Source organism: Filicampus tigris, chromosome 6 (assembly GCF_054856515.1).
Source record: "Filicampus tigris isolate MCC_2025a chromosome 6, RoL_Ftig_1.0, whole genome shotgun sequence".
Taxonomy (NCBI): domain Eukaryota; kingdom Metazoa; phylum Chordata; class Actinopteri; order Syngnathiformes; family Syngnathidae; genus Filicampus; species Filicampus tigris.
The window spans coordinates 2,861,112-2,882,500 of record NC_141222.1 but is presented as its reverse complement, the minus strand read 5'-3'; the positions used below and the strand labels follow the sequence as shown (position 1 = coordinate 2,882,500).

Here is a 21,389-nt window from a genome sequence, read left to right as displayed (position 1 = left end):
CCTGGAGCCATTTATAGAAACTGATAAGACAAACTTTGCAGCTGCCTACCTCAACTTGGATGTTCTGAAAAGTAGGTTTGGTTTCTGCGTTTTTTTTCTTTCTCTGGATTCACTCTCATTCTACTTATTTAGACATTTCTCTACCATTTTCATCAAAAGTATGTGACAATCATTTTTGGAGAGAGGGGCAGTCTACACCTATTGGTGGATGAAGACAGGGGTGACTGACATCACAAAGACAAATGTATTTTGAATATACGGTGGACCCCTGCATAGTCACAGTTCAATTTCCATGAATTGACCTAATCCTGGAATTTCACTGGAACCACTCCTTAACTGTGTGTGTGTTTTTTTTATTAACCCAATCCTGATTTTTTTTTAATCGCGAATATAAGGAAGAGTCAATTACTCGCAGGTTTTTGCTATTTGTGGTTGGGCTGAGTTTCTCTCCCCTCCAAATAGCAGAGCTCTACAGTATTTTAATGAATTTCATTCTACTCATTTAAGGGCAGCACAGTGAACATCTGCACATCTGCCTCACAGTAAGAGGTGCAGGTATGGGGTCGTTACTGTACAAAAAACATTTACAAATACATATTTCAATCCACAAATATGTAAAAAGAATCCGTATCCATAACCAGAGTCCAGGTCCACTGATAGTGTAGTGGTACACACGCCTGAGTTGTGTGCGGGCAGCGTGGGATCGATTCCCGCTCAGTGACAGTGTCTATGTGTGCCCTGCGACTGGCTGGCGACCAGTTCGGGGTGTAGTCTGCCTTCGCCCATTGACGGCTGGGATAGGCTCCAGCAATTCCCCGCGACCCTGTATAGGATAAGCGGTTTGGAAGATGACATGACATAACCAGAGTCACAAATGTGTTACTGAAGTCACAAATGTGTGACCAAAATCTGCAAATGTGTACATTGATTTATATGCGCCAACAGTTAAATGCGTACAGAGATCTGTATGTGGTTGATCTGTGAACATTGGGCCTCTTGATTGACTGTATTCTTACATTATACATACACTACAGTCCTGCCGTACAGGAGTCACAAATGTGTGTCTGGAGGCTTGTGCGGCTCTGTAGCTACACATTCAGACCACAATGGGGCACTAGTATTCTAGAGCTGCGTGTAGCTTCTGCAACATCTGTTAACCTAGCGGGCAGCTATGCTCGGGGTCTGACATGCATGATGTAGTTTTAGTTATTGTCCAATGACATGCCTCGAAATGTGTTTTGTTTCTGGGTTTTAACTTTTTTTTTTCATTCAACTGTTGGTGTGCTCTTACGAAAAATGAGATATGAGATATGAGACATGACAAGGAGCCGTTTCCTCGTTTGCAGATAAGTATGAATGGTGTTGAAAATTTTTAGCTATGCTATTTATTTACTATGTAAAGTTTGGCGATATTTATTACGAGTAAAGTTTGCCTCAAACGTTGCTAGCTAGCCAGCTTCAGTCATACAGAGCTAAGCCACGCACTCACTGTGTGTGACTGGAATTGACATTGGTTGAATTATTTTATTGGTTACCGTAATGTAAATAACCACAGAGGGAACGATAACAGAATGATCTAAAAATATGGTCCTCTTTTGTCGATTTGCAAATTTCAAAAAGTGAACGACCTCGGAATTGTGTTAAACATAATTTAATTTGATGACACACTGTACAGTAAAGTTGTATTTTAATAATCTTAGTGGTATCAGTACTGTGACATTTTAATTCACTCACTGACTAACAACATTGCCACTAGATAACACTCCCATGCCATGGATGTGAGAAATGGTGCTCAGACCATACGCTTGCAGGTAAGTTTATTTCATTCTAATACATTTACAGTTCAGTGAAACAATGCAGTAAAGGTCTGCCATGGCAGTGGTAAACTTTCCCACCTTAAGACAAGGTTGTCCCATGAAATAACTTGTCTACCAGCAAAGGTCTTATATATGGCTTGATCCGTGACTATCACAATGACTTTTTTCTTTCTTTCAGTCTAGCAGCAACAGCAATGGAATGACTCAGGACTTAGTGTGTAGTGTTGAGACCTGTTGGGCTGGCATCGATGACTGGCAAGTAGCCTACATTTGTAGACGATTGCGTCCTACTTTAATTTAATGTTAAATACAGACTCTTTTGATTTTTGGGTAAGCATGAGCTGTTTTATACTCAAGAACTTGACAATTGGATGAGCAGTGGCCTAGACCATTTGTGACTTCAGTTACGCATTTGTAGATTCTCAATACGCATTTGTGACTTCAGTTATGTATTTGTAGATTCTCGTTACGCATTTGTGACTGTGGTTACAGATACGGATTCATTTGACATATTTGTTGATTGAAATACGCATTTGTAAATGGTTTTGCTAGAATAATGACGCCATATCCAGGGTTTAAATCTGGGCACCGGCCTTCCTGTGTGGAGTTTGCATGTTCTACCCATGCCTGCGTGGACTTTATCCGGGTAGTCCGTTTTCCTCCCACATTCCAAAAACATGCCATCCATCCATCCATTATCTGTACTGCTTATCCTCACAAGGGTCGCGGGGCGTGCTGGAGCCTATCCCAGCTGTCTTTGGGCAGTAGGCGGGGGACACCCTGAATTGGTTGCCAGCCAATCGCAGGGCACACAGAGACAAACATCCGCACTCACAATCACACCTAGGGGCAATTTAGAGTATCCAATCCACTTACCATGCATGTTTTTGGAATGTGGGAGGAAACCGGAGTACCCGGAGAAAACCCACGCAGGCACGGGGAGAACATGCAAACTCCACACAGGGAGGCCGGAGCTGGGATCGAACCCACGACCTCTGAACTGTGAGGCGGACGTGCTAACCAGTCGACCACCGTGCCGCCCTCCAAAAACATGCATGGTAGGTTAATTGAACACCCAAAATTGTCCCTAGGTGTGATTTGTGAGTGTGGATGGTTGCAGAGATGGGCATTCCGTTAGTCTGACTGTCCGGTCCGTCACTGACGGTCACCCGTTTTCTGAAGATTGACAAATGGCGGGATACCTTTTAAAATAGACGGACTGACGCATGATAGAGGTGGGTTTTCCATTAATGTAATTGTCACTAACCGCCTCAGCCCGTCACTGATGGCTCGTTAGTCCGTCACTGGCGGAAGCCCGTTTTTCTAACGTTTTTTGGGGGGAAACGACTGACGGACCAACAGACTTCTGACGGACTTACACTAAATGACGGACTGGCTGATGGATTGGCGGACTGATGATTACACCTCATTTAGTCTCGGCGTGAGCGGGGAAGTTAAGCTTGACGTGAACGAGACAAATCCTAATCGCGCCAACGAGACTTCACTCCACTAAGGGACAGATAGACTAGGACAGCATAGACATAGACAATGACTGAACAAAAATTAGGAACTTAAATACAAGCACACTGACGAGACAACGAGAAACACCTAGACAAGACACACGAGGTAGGAGGGAGCTGATTGGCTAACACTAGGGAGTGGAATGCACACAAGTGGACACAAGAATCACTGACAAGACAGACACAGAAACACTGAGAAAACAAAACAAAACCAAAAACATCCCAAACCAACACAGACCAAACATGACAGTACCCCCCTCAAGGGACGGCTCCCAGACGTCTTAAAAACATAAACGCCGGAACGGGACGAGAAGGCGGCTGTAGGCCGTGCACCGCCGGACAGGGAATGGAGGGAGGCTGCTGCGCTGGCGCCGCTGGACCGGGAATGGAGGATGGGCGCTGCGCTGACGCCGCCGAGACCGGAATGGAGGGCAGCTGCCGAGAAGGTGTCGAAGGGCGGCTGCAGCTGTCAAGGAGCTGCCGGACGACCGCATCATCAGCCAAGGAGCCGCCGGAAGGAACGAAGGGTGGCCCATTCGTTGGCACCGCCGAAACGGCAACGGAGGATGGCGGCTGCGCTGGCACCAACAAGAATCCGGCTCGGAAGGAGACTGCGACCGACAAGAATACGGCTCGGAAGGAGACTGCAAATAACGATAATCTGGCACGGGCATGTGGGGCAGCAACTGGGGACATGGGCTTGACTGGAGTAGCGTGGCAGGACTTGACCAGGGTAGCGTGGCAGGCTTTGCCTGGGGTAGCATGGCCGGACTTGACCATGTTAGGAGTCCGGATTTATCCGTTATTCAGGCAGGACTCAGAAATAGGATTAATAGATAGATTGTAACAAACAAAAATTCATTGGCAATTGTACAAAACTTGTAAAACCGACAAAGTTCAAATAAGAGCGCTGGTAACGAACAAAACAAGAAAACAAGGTTAGCAAAAAATGTTTGCAAAAGGCAAGGATCAACATATGAAACTTACTTGTCGTGTCAAGACGAGAACAAAAATCCAATCCCGCATGAACAAAACAAACTTGAACGAAAGGTGCTTGTCATTAAAAGACAAGATAAATCCAATTTCGAAAAAAGTGCAACCAAGAATATATTTACAACCAAAAGACAAATACAATGGCAATAAAGGCATCAAAACAAGGAGATCAAAAACACGCATGTGAACAAGGAAAGTGTCTAGAGAATTCAATACTTGATGACTATAGCAAGAATCAAGCAGAGGAATAATCCTACAAGGCACCAACAGTTTGACAGTCCTTTTAAACTATGCTGATTACAATGGGTGTGCGGCTGGAAGGAATTGATCACCATTCCCGCTGGAAGAAAAGGAAAAAAAAACAACACAACACGGTCATGACAGTACCCCCCTTCAACCGTCCTCGTTCTTGGACGGGTGGGACAAGTGGAAATCATGAAGAACGGATGGGTCCATGATCCAGGAGTGGGGAAACCACTGCCTCTCCTCTCGGCCGTAGCCCTCCCAGTCGACCAGGTACTGGACACCCCTGCACCTGCGCCTCGAGTCCAAAATGTCCTTCACAGTGTACACCAGACCCCCATCGATCAACCGCGGAGGAGGAGGAGGAGCAGTAGGAGGAGCCAGAGGACTGGACGACACTGGCTTGATCAGAGAGACATGGAAGACCGGGTGGACCTTCATGGTAGGCTGCACCCGAAGAGTATCTGGTGCGGAAGGGGCCTGCAGCCAACGAGAATCCGGCACCGAAGGGGTCTGCAGCTTTCGGAGTCCTGGCACGGGCATGGGGACAGCAACTGGGGGATATGGGGCTGCTGGGTCCCTTTGTGGTCGGGTCATTCTGTCACATTCGGGTTTGGACTGATGTGGAAGACCCAAATGCAGGAATGTGAGACAGTGGGTAGGTTTAGGTGTTTTTAATCATCCATGACTGAAAAAATGGAGCTCGATGTGGCTGGAGAAGCAGGACTGGACATGGCTGGAGAAGCAGGGCTGGATGTAACTGAGAGAGCAAGGCTGGACGTGACTGGGAGAGCAAGGCTGGACGAGACTGGAGAAGCAAGGCTGGACATGACTGGAGAAGAAGGACTGGATATGACGGGAGAAGCAGGGCTGGACGAGACTGGAATAGCTGGCCTTGAAATGATCGAGGAAGCAGGGCATGAACCTATGGAACATAACTAAACAGGACTGTCACCACAAAGATACACAACGAAAACTAGGAACTTAACTCATTCACTGCCAGACACTTTTAGACCCTCTTTTACCCTAACTTATGAAAAAAAATAGAAAAAAAATATAAATAAATTCCTTGGATTGAATGGCTAGACTGTGAAAAGATAAGTACATTTGTCAATGGCAGTGAATGAGTTGAATACAAGCATACTGACAAGACAACGAGAAACACCTGCACACACACAAGGTAGGAGGGAGCTGATTGGCTCACACTCGGGAGCGGAAGGCACACAGGTGGACACAATGATCCTGACTAGACAGACACAGAAACACTGAGCAAAACATGAAACTAAAAAAACCCAAATCACATGTAAAGTCAGTCTAATGTTGTCTTGGATTTGTTCCTGACGCATAAAACCAGTTTGATCCAGACTGCAATAGTTTATCTATTCTCTTAGCCAGTATATGTGTAAAAATGGTAAAATCATGATTCAATATACTGTACTAACTGTTCTATTATTGCTGCATTCAGATTTATGGAATCTGCTGCATTTATGGAAAATAATGTAATTGCAATTATCCACCCATCCATTATCTCTACCACTTATCCTCACAAGGGTCGCGGAGGTGCTGGAGCCTATCCCAGCCGTCATCGGGCCGTAGGCGGGGGACACCCTAAAGTGGTTGCCGGCCAATTGCAGGGCACACAGAGACAACCAAGCAACACTTACAATCACACCTAGGGGCAATTATACTGTCCAATTCATCCATTCATTCCATTAAGGACGGGAGCGCATACCTGCGTTTCTACCACTAGAGCCGGGAGCGCTGTTGCGTCATTCTACCTTTAAAGCCGGCAGAACGGATACGTCTGTGTCTTTTTTAAATCAAATTGTCAGTCTTTTAGCCGATTTAATGCATCAGAATATACACGTGAGGGTGGCATGAGACCGCGGAGGATTCATGGAATTTTTTCAAGCCGTAGGTAGGCTAATGGCGGATGCTATCGATCGCCCGGAGCTCTGATAAGTAACGGCAGTGATATATAGACGACGCACACGACCAGTGGAACCAGTCGAACGTGATATGATATAGGTTGTAGACAATGACGATATAGACGTCTTTGGAACAGAATAGAGGATGGTAATTACCACTCAATTTTTTTTTTGATTAAAATGGTGCTTCTCTTGCATTGACACATTATTTTTACATCATCGATTGAAACAGTAAATAATAATAAATTCTGCCTGTGTGAAAGTCACGTCTAAGCTCTTTAATTATTTTGGAATTATGTGTCTGTCTGCTACAGGGGCTGATATATTAATCATTTTGTAAGTGTTGAATTTCTGGGAAATCTTCAGGTTTTCAAGGGTAATTCCAAAGGCGACCTTAGGTTTTGGGGAGATGTTGAGACAGGTGCTTTAGTCCTTAATGGGCTAACCTTACCAAGCATGTTTTTGAATGTGGGAGGAACCCGGAGTACCCGGAGAAAATCCACACAGGCACGGGGAGAACACACAACGTCTTCACTGTGAGGCGGACGTGGTCACCAGCCTTTTCTAATGTATTTTTCAACAATTAATCTTTATTACAACAAACAATATCAGATCTCTTATGCATCATACAATACTGAGGTAAAGGCAAAATGAAGCATTAATTGATATGAAAGACAGTTTATCTAGTACAATCACAGGTATAAATGTACTTAATATTTTGATATGTCAAGTGTTTTGCCACTTCCTACATATCACTTTGTTTCATGAAACATGATGTAACCGTGAACTGCAGTTCTTAATCACTCAACTTCTTACATAGACCGATAAACAATAATCCAGCTCTACCACTTCCTACACGTTACTTCATTTAATGAAACACATGTAAATGTGGACTGCACTTCGTAAATTACTCACTCAATTCAACATATAAATGGATAAATAAATAAAACATGTATAAAATTAATGCTTACCCAATCTTCAGTTAGTAACATTACACACGTCACCCAGAAGGAAAAGTAAGATAATGCCTACTATTGCCGTAACACCAGGTGCCAGTGGGCATTACCACTCGGCGGCGACTCATCATTAAATATCTTTTCGTCTCTCTCTTGGCTCGAAACATACGGCCGAATCCATCCTCTTAATATTTTACCACTTGACAACTTCGCACGGATGCGTTTTTATTTGTCGTGGCTCAAGTAGCTCAAGTAGTCGCTCACCATCACCTCTGTGTGTGTGCTCAAACTTTGGAGACATGTAAATAACTCTGACAACGGGGGCACGCATTTCCTCATACACGTGCTCCGACACGACGGCAGCCAAATTGTCACAAAATAGACAACACACGAACATGGTAAGGGTTTGTTTTCCACACGCAGGAAATTTTAACCATGCAAGGTGAAAAGGATCAACCATTTTAGAAAGCCGAAAGCTAACGTGGATGAAATCGAGGGTGGCAGCGTTAGCTTAGCGTTCGGTGGATCCACCCACTGTCAATAAGGTAATGATCATTCACAACCGCAGCCTTCGCGATTACAAAATCAGGCTTTCTCAAATTGCGATTATATTGCAAATGCACTTAATCGTTCAGCCCTACTATTCAATAAATCTAGATGTTTTTTAGCATCTACGTGAGGTTGTGAATATAGTTTAAAATCTCAAAACCTCTTTGAGTACCTTCTAAGTTATGGTGCATTATGTTAGTAATAGGGTTTCTAATTTTGTGAAAATAATTGTCTGCTTGCTGCTTTTTCAACCTTTTACTAAGCCCCCCCCTTCATAGTGGTGTTTTGTAAATACCAACTTCCTTTGTATTTCTTTTGCATATATTCCATTTATTTCATTCTTTTTCATCTTGAGTGTTTCTTTAATCCTCCCATCATTTGAGTCCTTCTATTCGGCTTGTAGTTGGTCCACTTTTTTTTTGTTTTTGTTTGTTCCAATAAGCTGCTTTACATTTATACCACAGTATGGGGGGTAAAACCTCACCATTATCATTCAATTTCAGAAACTCAGAAATGTATTTTTTATTGAGTTCTTTCCTATGGTTCAAGATATTTAAATTCAAACTCCATATAGTATCTCTCCGATTTTGTTCAAGTTGCACTTCTAAATAGAGAGGGCCATGATTTGAATGATCCATAAGCAACAACCCTGTGCATATCTTTATGAAAGATTAAAAAGTAAAACCAGAGCTGGGTTGTCTGTCTCTGGGCCGGACCGGTCGGACCCTCCGGCCTGGCCGGATGGCCATTTTTGGGGCGGAGGGGTGGGGGGGTGACAAATTTAAAAAATGGCTGGACTAAGCATGCGTTTGATATGGTCGCGAGGCGGCCAAATTTAATCTCAGCCTACTCAGTGAAAGGCTTCCTTTTAGGCTTCTTTCTACTCCCGCGTCGGCGCAAGTGACAACTCCCGCATTGATTCATATGACCAATGCATTGTGCTGTTGGCACAATTATGTTATTTTGTTATGGGGAGCATAAATATTTACTAATATCATCAAGGCGCCGTTTAAATTACCCCTCAAAATGGAATTCAATATAAAATTTACTGGAAATATATATTACACAAACATTATTGTCTCATTTATTACATTAGGCACTAATGGCTAAATTTAAATCATTTAAAGTATTTACAATATAAATGGAAATCTTCTTCTCAGCAAGAACAAGCAAGCAAGAGGGGCTATAAATTCCGGTGTCGCGCCTCCTTTATTTACGTTTCAGGGATCTAGGCTAACCTTTTGTAATGGTGTATCCAACTTTTTTTCTTGGTTGCACAAGCGCACCAATATTTTGGATCGCATCACATTTTAGAGAGCTGCCAATAGGGGTGGGCGATATGATGATATTAGATCGTTAAGCGGTTCAACGTGTTCACAATCGCATAAAGCTGGAAGATCGTTTGATCGTCTACATGGCACAATCTATACAGTTTAGCTCAATGGCGACGCAAAGCCACTGACGCGTGTACCCGACCAACCAAATCACAGCACGTACAGTGACTGCGGTCAAGCCAGCCTCCACTCGAAAAGATGAAGTCAAGCCAGCTGCCCCTAATTTCCTTTATATCAGGTATTACAGTAATAGGTCGCTGCCAAGCGGCGAAAGCCCCCTTCACAACAAAAACACTCCATCGCGCTGAACTGGACGTCAATCCTTCGGATTAGAAATAAATATGATCTATGTTATCTGTGTTGTGGTCGAATGTGTGTTTTGCCGTGTTATTGTTGTTGTTTCCGAGGCTAAATGAATGCATCGCACGGTTCGCTATATGGGAGGAGGTGAGGGCGAGAGAGGAGCAGCGGAGGACGAGGGGGAGGGAGCCGTGACACTTTTTGAATTTAACAGTTGTTGTACTGTATTGGCCTCGGCTGCGGCGCACAGTAGCCGGTTGGACTAATAAAATGCGTTAATTATACTACGCCTGAGGGCGTGATCTTGGAAGACGCTACAATATATTAAATAAGCTCTCTGTTATAATGCAGCTAGTCCACTTCTGAGAGAATATAGAATGGTTAATTTGAATCTTGAGATGCAATGAAAAATGAAGAGTATTTGAAATATGGATATATGTCTGCAAGTACAATTTGTTTTTATTCAAACTAATCAAATTGACATTGAAAAGTCGTGAATGACACTAGACCACCAAAACAAGTCCCATCGAAATCTGATGTGTCATTTCAAAATAAAAGCCCCTAAATATGCACATTTCACTGTCATCAGGCCTGATTTTTAAAAAAATCATTAAAAATTATCCTTTAGATATCATGATACCAGACCGGTTCTGTATGGCACTAGACCACCCCGGCTGTCACCAAAACAAATCCCATCCAAATCTGAGGTGGCATTTTGAAATAAAAGTCCCTTGAACTATGCATACTTCAATGTCATCAGGCCTGATTTTTAAAAAAATCATTAAAAAAATATCCTTTAGCTATCGTGATACCAGACCAGTGCTGGAGGACACTAGACCACCCCAGCTGTCCACCAAACAGGTCTCATCCAAATCTGATGTGGCATTTTATAATAAAAGTCGCCTGAAATATGCAGATTTTACTCTCATCAGGCGTGATTTAAAAGAAAAAATATTTAAAATGATCCTTTAGCTATCATTATACCAGACCAGCTCTGTACGACACTAGACCACCCCGACTATCACCTAAAGAAGTCCCATCCAAATCTGATGTGGCATTTCAAAATAAAAGCCCCTTGGAATATGCATATTTCACTATCATCAGACCTGATTTAAAAAAAAATCGTTAAAAAATATCCTTTAGCTATCGTGATACCTGACCAGTTCTGGAGGACACTAGACAACCCCAGCTGTAACCAAAACAGGTCTCATCCAAATCTGATGTGGCATTTCAAAATAAAAGTCCCCTGAAATATGCATATTTCACTGTCATCAGGCATGATTTTAAAGAAATTATTAAAAATGATCATTTAGCTATCATGATACAAGACCAGCTCTGTATGACACTAGACCACCCTGGCTGTCACCAAAACAAGTTCCATCCAAATCTGATGTGGCATTTCAAAATAAAAGTCCCCTGAAATATGCATATTTCACTGTCATAAGACCTGATTTAAAAAAAATCGTTAAAATATATCCTTTAGCTATCGTGATATCAGACCAATTCTGGACACTAGACCACCCCTGCTGTCCACCAAAGCAAGTCCGATCCAAATGTGATGTGGCATTTCAAAATAAAAGTCACCTGAAATATGCACATTTCACTGTCATCAGGTGTGATATAAAAAAAATCATTAAAGATTTTCTTTTGGCTATCGTGATACCAGACCAATTCTGGAGGATACTAGACCACCCTAGCTGTCCACCAAACAGGTCTCATCCAAATCTGATGTGGCATTTCAAAATAAAAGTTGCCTGAAATATGCACATTTCACTGTCATCAGGCGTGATTTAAAAAAAAAAATCAAAAATGATCCTTTAGCTATCATGATACCAGACCAGCTCTGTATGACACTAGACTACCCCGGCTGTCACCAAAACAAGTCCCATCCAAATCTGATGTGGCATTTCTGAATAAAAGTCCCCGTACGTGACACTCCCCGCCTCCCTGTTTGTTTGTATACAGCGGGGAGCTATAGCGAAAAGTCACCACGAAGCAGAGTTGGTCCCGAAAAGAAACTCCACATCCACAGTGTCAATTTGGTTTGGCTTTTCCTCGGAGGAGAAAGCTCAAACCAGTTGTTTGCAGAGTTTCGGTTCGGACGTCAGCGCCGACACCCAAAGCAAACGGAGATCAAACCATTGGTAGCCGGAGGCAGCCGCTAGCACCAAGCTAACGCAACCCACGGTAACACGGACATTATCAAGAGCAGTCCATATGAAAAAAAACAAGCAAGCAGTGTAAAGAAGTAACTGAGGCAGTGACTTATTACCTTGCTGAAGACATGATTCCCATTAAAACAGTGGAAAACGAGGGCTTTAAAAGACTCTTCAAAGTACTAGACCTGCGTGTTTTTATGTTAACATTATGTTACCTTTTATGTTTACATTCACTGCATGTCTTGATAAAAATTGTCACTATTCAAATTAAAGCCTGTTCAGAAAGCTTAGCTGACATAAAATGTATTTTTTTTCTTTTAGAGTTTCATGCACATTTTAAATGTTTTATTTTGTTTAACATGAGGAAAATGGTCAGAAATGTGCAAATTAGTATTAAAAAACGATGTAGAAAAAGAATCGCGATAAAATCGTGATCGTGATTTTATTTTTAAAAAATCGTGATCTGATATTTTTGCCAGATCGCCCACCCCTAGCTACCAACCATTAAAAATTAACTTCTCGATCAATTTATCAAAATGTTCCTATTTTTAAATTTCTGTCAGCAACATTACAGTGGGACTGTTTTACATATATTTAACATTAATGCTTCAAATAATAAATCACTCACAATAGTGTTTACTCAACAGTGACATTTTCTTCAAACCTCCTGTTGATTGCCATGATCAAGATTGTGCTGTAATTTTGATTGATATCGATAATGTTTTTTATCGTAACCCCTACTATTTTTGTGACTTAAGATCAGATAATATTTCATGACCGATTTATGCAGGAATCCAGTTAATTTTAAAAGATTCACATAGAGTGCTTTTTTGCACCTTTATTTTGGTTCGTCTAGCAAGGAGCACTCATTTTTCCCCTGGAGAAACTGAAGGGAACTCTGACTAATGATGAATAGAGAACATTGAAGCAGTTAGGATGAGAAGAAAAACAAACGCATTGTCAACCTTAACTGTCCTAGTTCTATAAATAATCCTCAACTGATAGAAGATAGATTTTTGTTTTATATGGAGCTAACTTGGGACCAAAAGAGCTTGGTGCATGAGAGGGCCCAAAACAAATGACATTGGGTTGATTGTCAGTGAATCTAAAAAATGAATTGGGACAATCATTTTGGTTACCTCATGTCCAGTAAGCTATTATGCAATGCAGTTCTACACCACTGCAAACTACACTTGCAGGGACACCTTAAGGGGAAAAAAAACTAATGCGAATCACAAAGACTGATAAGGACACTTAATGTTTGAGTGGGGGTTGACACCCCAGAGGCACATATTGATGAACTTTGGATAATCTGTGTGCAGGTGTTGAGTCAGAGTGGAGAAAGACTCAGTGCATACCCAGGGAAGTGTGTGTCGACGTGGGCAGGGAGTTTGGTGCACCCACCAACATCTTCTATAAACCACCATGTGTGTCCGTCTACAGATGTGGAGGATGTTGCCACTCTGAAGACAAACAATGCAGGAATATTTCTACTGGTTACCTCAGCAAAACTGTAAGCACATGCCTCTTCTTTCAATTTTCAATATTCTTGTGAGGCAGCTACTGTATAGTGTCATTAATGTAAGCATATCATCTTTCAAGTCCATAATGCACAGCTTCATTTAGTATTTATTGCTAATATATACATTAGGGCTGTCAAATGAACATTTTAATAGAGTTAATCACAGCTCAAAAAATAATCGTAATTCATTGCAATTCGAATCTCCAAAATATGCATTTTTTTCTGTAAATTGTTTCTGGAATGGAAAGATAAAAGACAGATGTGTACATTCAACATACTGTTCATAGGTAATGTATCTTTTTATTAACAACAAATAACAATAACAATAAATCCTCATGAGATGAAAATGAAAATTTTTAAATTAAAATTATTAACATTATTTCTGTAGTAGACAGTATTTTTATTCACTACAAAAACAAAAACGCAAAAGGGCCTCAGAACACTGACAGAAATATTTCAAATGTGTGCAAACAAAACTTTTATCATAAACGACCTGATTTTAGACAATAATTTACATGGTATACTTTTGTCTGAGACATGGCTTGGTACAGATGCTCCAGTTGCTCTCAACGAGGCTTGCCCACCGAATTTTAACTTTTTATTTTCTACAAGGGATGGCAAAAGAGGAGGCGGGACTGCATCAATTTTTATTAATACTCTTTTATCAAAGGAGATCATTTTTAGCAGCTATTTATCGTTTGAACACCATGCCTTTGTTTTTAGCAGTCCCCCTATTCTCTGCATTACCGTCTATAGACCTCCCCATCATTCCACTTCTTTTATTACAGAATTTTCAGAATTCTTATCCATTTTATATTCCAGTTATAACAGAATATTAATAACTGGCGATTTTAATATACACATGGACAACATCTCGGACCCACTATCCAGAGATTTTTCAAACCTTTTAAACTGCTTGGATTTTAAACAGCACGTCTTGCAGCCAACTCACAACAGAGGACACACCCTGGATTTGGTTATAACCTATGGCTTGTCTGCTGGTGTGTCCTCTGTTGTTGACTTGGCAGTGTCAGACCACTACTGTGTCTATTTTAACATCGCCAGTTTTAACCATCTAGCAGTCCCGGTCAGAACAGTGAAGAAACGCTACCTATCTTCTGAGGTGGCAGCAAATTTTATCGAGATCTTAAAAAACACTCCTGCTGACATTTTACCTGCACCCTGTGATCTTATTGTTGACAATTTTAACCTACATCTTAAATCATCATTAGATTCAGTAGCTCCACTTTTAATTAAAACAACAAAAACAAAGACTGTACCCCCGTGGAGAAACAATGCTATCAAAATATCAAAGAGAAAATGCAGGAGTGCAGAGAGGAGGTGGAGAAAAAGTAAACTTACAGTACACTATGAAATTTTATGCGAACAACTGAAATCTTACAATAAAACAGTAAAACTGGCAAGATCTTCCTATTTCTCAAACCTCATTACAGTCAATAAAAACAACCCCAGGGTTCTCTTCTCCACCTTTGAACTTTTAACTAGTTCTGATTTTAATAAGTCCCCACAGAGACCAACAGATGCTCTCTGTGAGGACTTTGCAGACCACTTCAGAAGTAAAATCGATGACATAAGATCCAGTCTTTTAGCCCGTCAAAACACAAGTTTTAATAAACCCGGACAATCATATTTACATGAGGAAACACTGGAAAATTTTGCCCTGGTTGATGCAAGGACACTTGTTCGAGTTTTCTCCCAGGTAAACCCAACAACCTGCCTTTTGGATCCAATTCCCACATTTCTTTTTAAGACATTTTATGGATTTTTTGAAGAACAAATTTTAAATATAGTCAATTGCTCTCTTCAGACAGGCGTCTTCCCAGCTGCCTTTAAAACGGCGGTGGTGAAGCCCCTTCTGAAGAAGAGCGGTTCTGACCCGAGCGTTTTTAATAACTACAGACCCGTATCCAACTTACCGTTTTTAAGTAAGATTTTAGAAAAACTGGTTTTCATCCAGTTGAATCATTTTTTAAATACAAATAATATTTTGGAGGAATATCAATCTGGTTTTAGGATGAACCACAGTACGGAGACTGCTCTTTTAAGGATCTTAAATGATATTAGGTGCACTGCAGACGTGAGAAAACTCACAGTCTTGGTGCTACTGGATCTAAGCGCTGCTTTTGATACAGTAGATCACCAAATTTTATTAAATAGACTTAAAAATCTAGTGGGCATCTCTGGTACTGTTTTTGACTGGTTTTATTCCTATCTCACAGACCGATATTTCTTTGTAAGTATGGATACTTGTTCCTCTAAAACTCATGAAATTAAATGTGGGGTTCCTCAAGGTTCGATTTTAGGCCCCTTACTTTTTAATCTTTATATGCTTCCCCTCGGGGATGTCATCAGGGGACACGGCATCAGCTTTCACAGCTATGCTGATGACACGCAGCTGTATATTGCCGTGTCTCCTGATGACACAGGACCCATTGATACCCTTTTAAATTGCATTTTAGATATCAAGTCATGGATGGCAGATAATTTCCTACAGCTCAATGAGGACAAGACTGAGGTCTTAGTTATCGGTCCCGAAGGTCAGAGAGAGAAGCTTTTACCAAAACTACACATTTTTAATCCCTCACACTGTGTGAAGAACCTTGGCGTCATTTTTGACTCTGAGCTCAGTTTTATTCCTCATATTAAAAATGTAACCAAGATTGGTTTTTATCACCTTAAGAATATCGCCAGAGTCCGCCCGTTTCTCTCTCAGGCTAACACGGAAGTGCTGATGCATGCCTTTATTTCCTGTCGTTTAGATTACTGTAATGCCCTGCTCTCTGGCCTCCCGAAAAAGAGCATTTCACCACTGCAACTACTGCAGAATTCAGCCGCTCGGGTGCTGACGAGAACCAGAGGGCGGGAGCACATTACGCCAGTTTTGAAATTGCTGCATTGGCTCCCTGTGTGTTTCAGGATCGATTTTGAAGTACTTTTATTAGTTTATAAATGTGTTAATGGTCTTGGGCCATCTTATTTATCTGATTTGCTTTTATCATACCAGCCCTCGCGGATCCTGAGGTCCTCTGGCGCCGGCCTTTTATTTATTCCAAGGGTGAGGACCAAAATGCATGGCGAGGCTGCATTCAGCCATTTTGGTCCTCACCTTTGGAATAGCCTGCCAGAGGATGTCAGGTCTGCAGAGACTGTTGATATTTTTAAGAGGAAGCTCAAGACACACCTTTTTAGTTTGGCTTTCAACAACTTTTAAATAATTTATCTTTTCTTTTGATTGAAGATAATTCTATGTTTTGCTTTGAATGTTTTAAAGCACTTTGAGTTGCATTTTTATGTATGAAAAGTGCTATATAAATAAAATGTGATTGATTGATTGATTGAAACAAAGTGTGTGTGGGTGTGTGGGTGTGTGTGGGTGGGGGTGCGTGTGTGTGTAATGTACACATTTATATGTGGCCCTTATTCTTTAGAGTTTGTTTTCCGAGTGGTCCCTGAAGTGCACACGAATGTGATTGGCTCATATGATGGGTGAGTGTTATGTTCTGTTCAGCACGTCATGTGTTAGATTAACTGACTTTATTAAAACAAAACAAGACAGCCTTCTTCTCTACTCATCCTCAGTCGCTGAGGCAAAGAACGTATTCACATTTCCGGAGCTGGGCAGTCCGTCCCTGGGCCAGACCGGTCGGACCCTCCGGCCCGGCCGGATGCCCATTTTTGGGACGTAGGGGTGGGGGGTGACAAATTTTTAAAAAATGGCTGGACTAAGCATGGCCGGAAGTTGATTTTAGTCCGGACCACTAATCGGCCCTCATGCGTGTGACGTGCTCGCGAGGCAGCCAAAAATCATCTCAGCCTACTCAGTGAAAGGCTTCATTTTAGGCTTATTTCTACTCCCGCGTCGGCGCGAGCGACAACTGCTGTTATAGGGATTGTGGTAATGCCCCTCACAACCCCCAAACTGCACTTCTGAGTGGGAAGTAAATTATGCATGGGCGATCATTCTGCGTTAAATGCGTCAAATATTTTTACGCTAGGGGTTTAACGGTTCACAAAAGTCACGGTTTAGTACGTACCTCGGTATGGGGGTCACTGTTCGGTACAGATTTGGAACAGCAATAATGCTGTTAATAATAAGATAAGATAAGATAAGAATGCCTTTATTGATCCCACAGTGGGGAAATTTTCATTGTTACGGCAGCAAAGATATAGGTCACACAGGGACGGCGGCATAATGTAGCCATTAATGTATAACATTGACCGCAAACATTCGGGATCAAACCTATGTAAATATAAGCAGTAACATGTGTATATACACATGTATATACACACCAACATACATCTACATAAAAAGTATGAGGAACACTCATTTTGGCCTGTACATAGTACAGAGGAAAAATACTCTAAGTAAGTGACAGTGCTGCAGTGCTGTAGTGAAATGTAAGGAACAGCATTGGATAAAAATAAAACTAGACTAACAGTAGTGGGGAATGTTGAGTATTACAGTAGTGGGGAATATTGGGTATTGCACGATATGAGCTCAGGTGCAGGACTGAACAATTGCACTAATGTCCGCCAGTTTGTAGAGACTACACAATGTTCTTGTTAAAGAGTCTGACAGCAGCAGGCAAGAAGGAACGGCGGAATCTCTCCTTTGCACAGCGAGGGTGTAACAGTCTGTCACTGAAGGTGCTGTGGAGTGCTGTTAGGGTTCCCTGGAGGGGGTGGTCCGGGTTGTCCAGCATTGATGACAGCTTGGCCAACATCCTCCTGTCCCCCACCGAGTCCACAGAGTCCAGGGAGCAGCCCAGGACAGAGCCGGCCCTCCTGACCAGTTTGTCCAGCCGCTTCTTGTCCCGGGCCGAGACGCCGCCTGCCCAGGTGACCACTCCCTGGAAGATGACCGATACAACCACCGAGTCATAAAAGTTCCTGAGGAGTGTCCCCTGAACCCCAAAAGACCTCAGTCTCCTGAGTAGGAAGAGTCTGCTCTAACTCTTCCTATAGAGGGCGTCTGTGTTGTCGCACCAGTCCAGTTTATTGTTCAGATGAACACCCAGGTACTTGTAAGTTGAGACTCTCTCAACATCTGTTCCCCGGATATTCACTGGTACAGGTGAAGAGTGCTGGCGCCTACCGAAATCCACCACTATTTCTTTGGATTTCCCCGCATTGATCAGGAGGCGGTTCTGCTGGCACCAGTCCACAAAACCCTGAGTAAGTTCTCTGTACTCCCGATCATCTCCGCCTGTGATGAGGCCGACAATCGCAGAGTCGTCAGAGAACTTCTGCAGGTGACAGGTAGGGGTGTTGTAGTTGAAGTCCGAGGTGTAGAGGGGGAACAGGAAGGGAGCCAAGACAGTTCCCTGTGGGGCCCCCGTGCTACAGAGGAGCATGTCAGACACAGTCCTGTGTCCTCACATACTGTGGCCGGTTTGTGAGGTAGTCCTGGATCCATGTGGTGAGGTGTTGGGCCACCCCCGCCTGCTCCAGCTTGTCTCCCAGTAGGGTGGGCTGGATGGTGTTGAAAGCACTGGAGAAATCAAAGAACATGATCCTCACAGTGCTCCCCGCCTTCTCCAGGTGGGAGAGTGAAGTGTGGAGGAGGTAGATGATGGCATCATCCACACTGATGCCAGGCTGATATGCGAACTGGAGTGGGTCCATTGAGGAGCTCACCAGGGGGAGTAGGTGGACAAGGACCAGTCTCTCCAGGGTCTTCATCCGGTGAGACGTCAGCGCCACTGGTCTGAAGCTGTTGAGCTCCTTTGGGTGGGGGGTCTTTGGCACCGGGACCAGGAAGGATGTTTTCCATAGCTGGGGGACCCTGCCCAGCTTCAGGCTCAGGTTGAACATGTGCTGGACAATTCCACACAGCTGGTCTGCGCACGATTTGAGGAGCTGTGGGCTGATGCCATCTGGACCCGCTGCCTTCCTCGCCTTCATCTTCTTCAGCTGGTTCCTCACCTGAGATGTTGTGAAGGCCAAGGCTGGGCAGGAGGGAGTGGTGGCAATCTGGTGTAGCTGGGAGCTGGAGACTGTGGAGAAAAGGGGGGAGGGGGTGACACGCCCAGCAGGAGGAGTAGGTGGAGGCTGCAGCAGGAGAGACTGAGTGGAGGCAGGCATCTGATCGAACCTATTGAAAAAGAGGTTCAGCTCATTTGCCCACTGCAGGTCCCCCCCAGTCCGGGTCTTGGGTTGTCCGTGGCCTGAGATGGTCTTCAGGCCCCTCCAGACTCCCCTGGCATTATTCTGCAGCAGCTGCTCCTCCATCCTCCTGTAGGACCTTTTCCCCTCTCTGATCCTCCTCCTCAGCTGGCGCTGCACAGTCTTCCGCTCCTCTATGTTGCCTGACGCAAAAGCCCTCCTCTTCTCCTTCAGGAGAGCTTTTATGTCTGGTGTGATCCAGGGTTTGTTGTTGGAGAAACACCTTAGTGTCCTGGTGGGTATGGTGTTCTCCATGCAGAAATTTATATAGTCTGTAACAGTGTCCGTTAGACTACTAATGTCTTCCCCGTGAGCATCGCTGAATACTTCCCACACAGTTGTGCTGAAGCAGTCCTTTAAGGCCTCCTCGGCCTCTCCAGACCATGTCTGAACCGTGCGGGTCACAGCTGGCTGCCTGCGGACCAGAGGTTTGTACACAGACTGGAGAGCCACCAGGTTGTGATCAGCTTTGCCCAGCGGGGGGAGGGGCAGTGATGTGTATGCCTCCTTGATGTTGGCATAGAAAAGGTCCAGTGTTTTATTGTCTCTGGTGTGGCAGGTGGCATACTGTGTGAATGAAGGCAGAGAGGAGGAAGGGGAGGCATGATTGAAGTCACCAGAGATGAGTATCAGGGCATTTGGGTGCTGTGTTTGTAGCCTGCTCACTGCTGCAGTCAAGACATCACAAGCTGTGTTGCTGCTGGCAGCTGGCGGGATGTAGAATGGCCTCATGCCAACAGCTAGCAGCTCAATATCCCTGCTGCAAAGCTGCTCCTTAATCGTGATGTGCCCAGGATTACACCATCTATCGTTCACAAACACAGCCAGCCCTCCTCCTTTCCTCTTTCCACTCTCCAGCGTCCTGTCCGCGCGTATGATTTGGAAGCGCTGTTAGCCACGACTCCGTGAATAGCATCAGGCTAGCCTCCCGGAAGTCCCTCTCATGCCGGGTAAGCGCAGCTAGCTCGTCCATCTTGTTGGGGAGCGATCTAACATTCCCCATGATAACAGACGGGAGGACGGGATGGTATCGTCTCCTCCTTTCCCGGCGTTTAACCCCCGCACGAGATCCCCGTCTCTTCCTCCTCAGCTCACGGGGGATATCGGGTCTCGCCCTGGGAGCCGGCGCAGGGTTAGAGTGCTAACAGCTGATTCCGGCTGTAAACAATGGGGGCGCGGCTCCGAGCCAAGTCGCCGGACACGATCGCGCAAAAAATAGCCATCAGCAGCAGCAAGAATACCGCAGTTTGGGTGTCCATTGCTACGCAAGTTACGACTATCAACTATATGAAAAAGGTATGAGGTAGAGTAATATTAAGGAACAAAAACACACGAAAATGCTCACCGATGAGCCGGAGCTACTGTAGCGGGCTGCCACTCGCGCAGGCGCCGGAACCGTTCTCAAATGCTATTTTTTTTTTTTTTTTTTTTTTTTTTAGTTTTAACAGAGAGCAAGTTACAATTAAATTTGCTATAAAGCAAAAAAAACCCATACCTGTTGTTATAAAACCACAAAATAGAATAAAAACTTGCGCATTTGGGTAGTTCATAAATAATAATAATAATAATAATAATTAAAAAACGGAAAACACCCTTTCTTGTATGGATAGAATGAGGTTGCAAATAAAGTCAGGTAGCACTTGCCGACTAGTAACTTTTAACTTCATTTTAAGAGTTACGGCGCAGCAGAGGACAGCTCATGCTCCGTAGGGCTATTCGATTTTGCCTAACAAGAAAATCCCGATTATTTTCTCTCAAACCCGATTTTACGATTACGATTTCTTTGTGTAATAAAAAATGAATGAAACATGAAGTATTTTGAATGTCTTTTATTTCAACTTAATTTTTCTTTGAACTCAAAATGCCAGTCCATTTAACTTAA

The 21,389-nt window shown here is 43.3% G+C and overlaps 1 protein-coding gene across 3 annotated transcripts in view; it reads left to right on the top strand.

The window, feature by feature from the left end:
• The window catches only part of vegfc (vascular endothelial growth factor c), a 78,193-nt gene that overhangs the window by 7,698 nt on the left and 49,106 nt on the right, over positions 1-21,389 (top strand). For 2 of the 3 annotated variants that reach the window (XM_086033586.1, XM_086033588.1), the window contains exons 2-3: positions 1-71; positions 13,122-13,312. The exon at positions 1-71 is cut by the window's left edge and continues 149 nt beyond it. In XM_086033586.1, the coding sequence (XP_085889712.1) occupies positions 1-71; positions 13,122-13,312 (262 nt within the window). The remainder of the gene's footprint in view (positions 72-13,121; positions 13,313-21,389) is intronic. The other variant, XM_086033587.1, reaches the window with a different exon arrangement.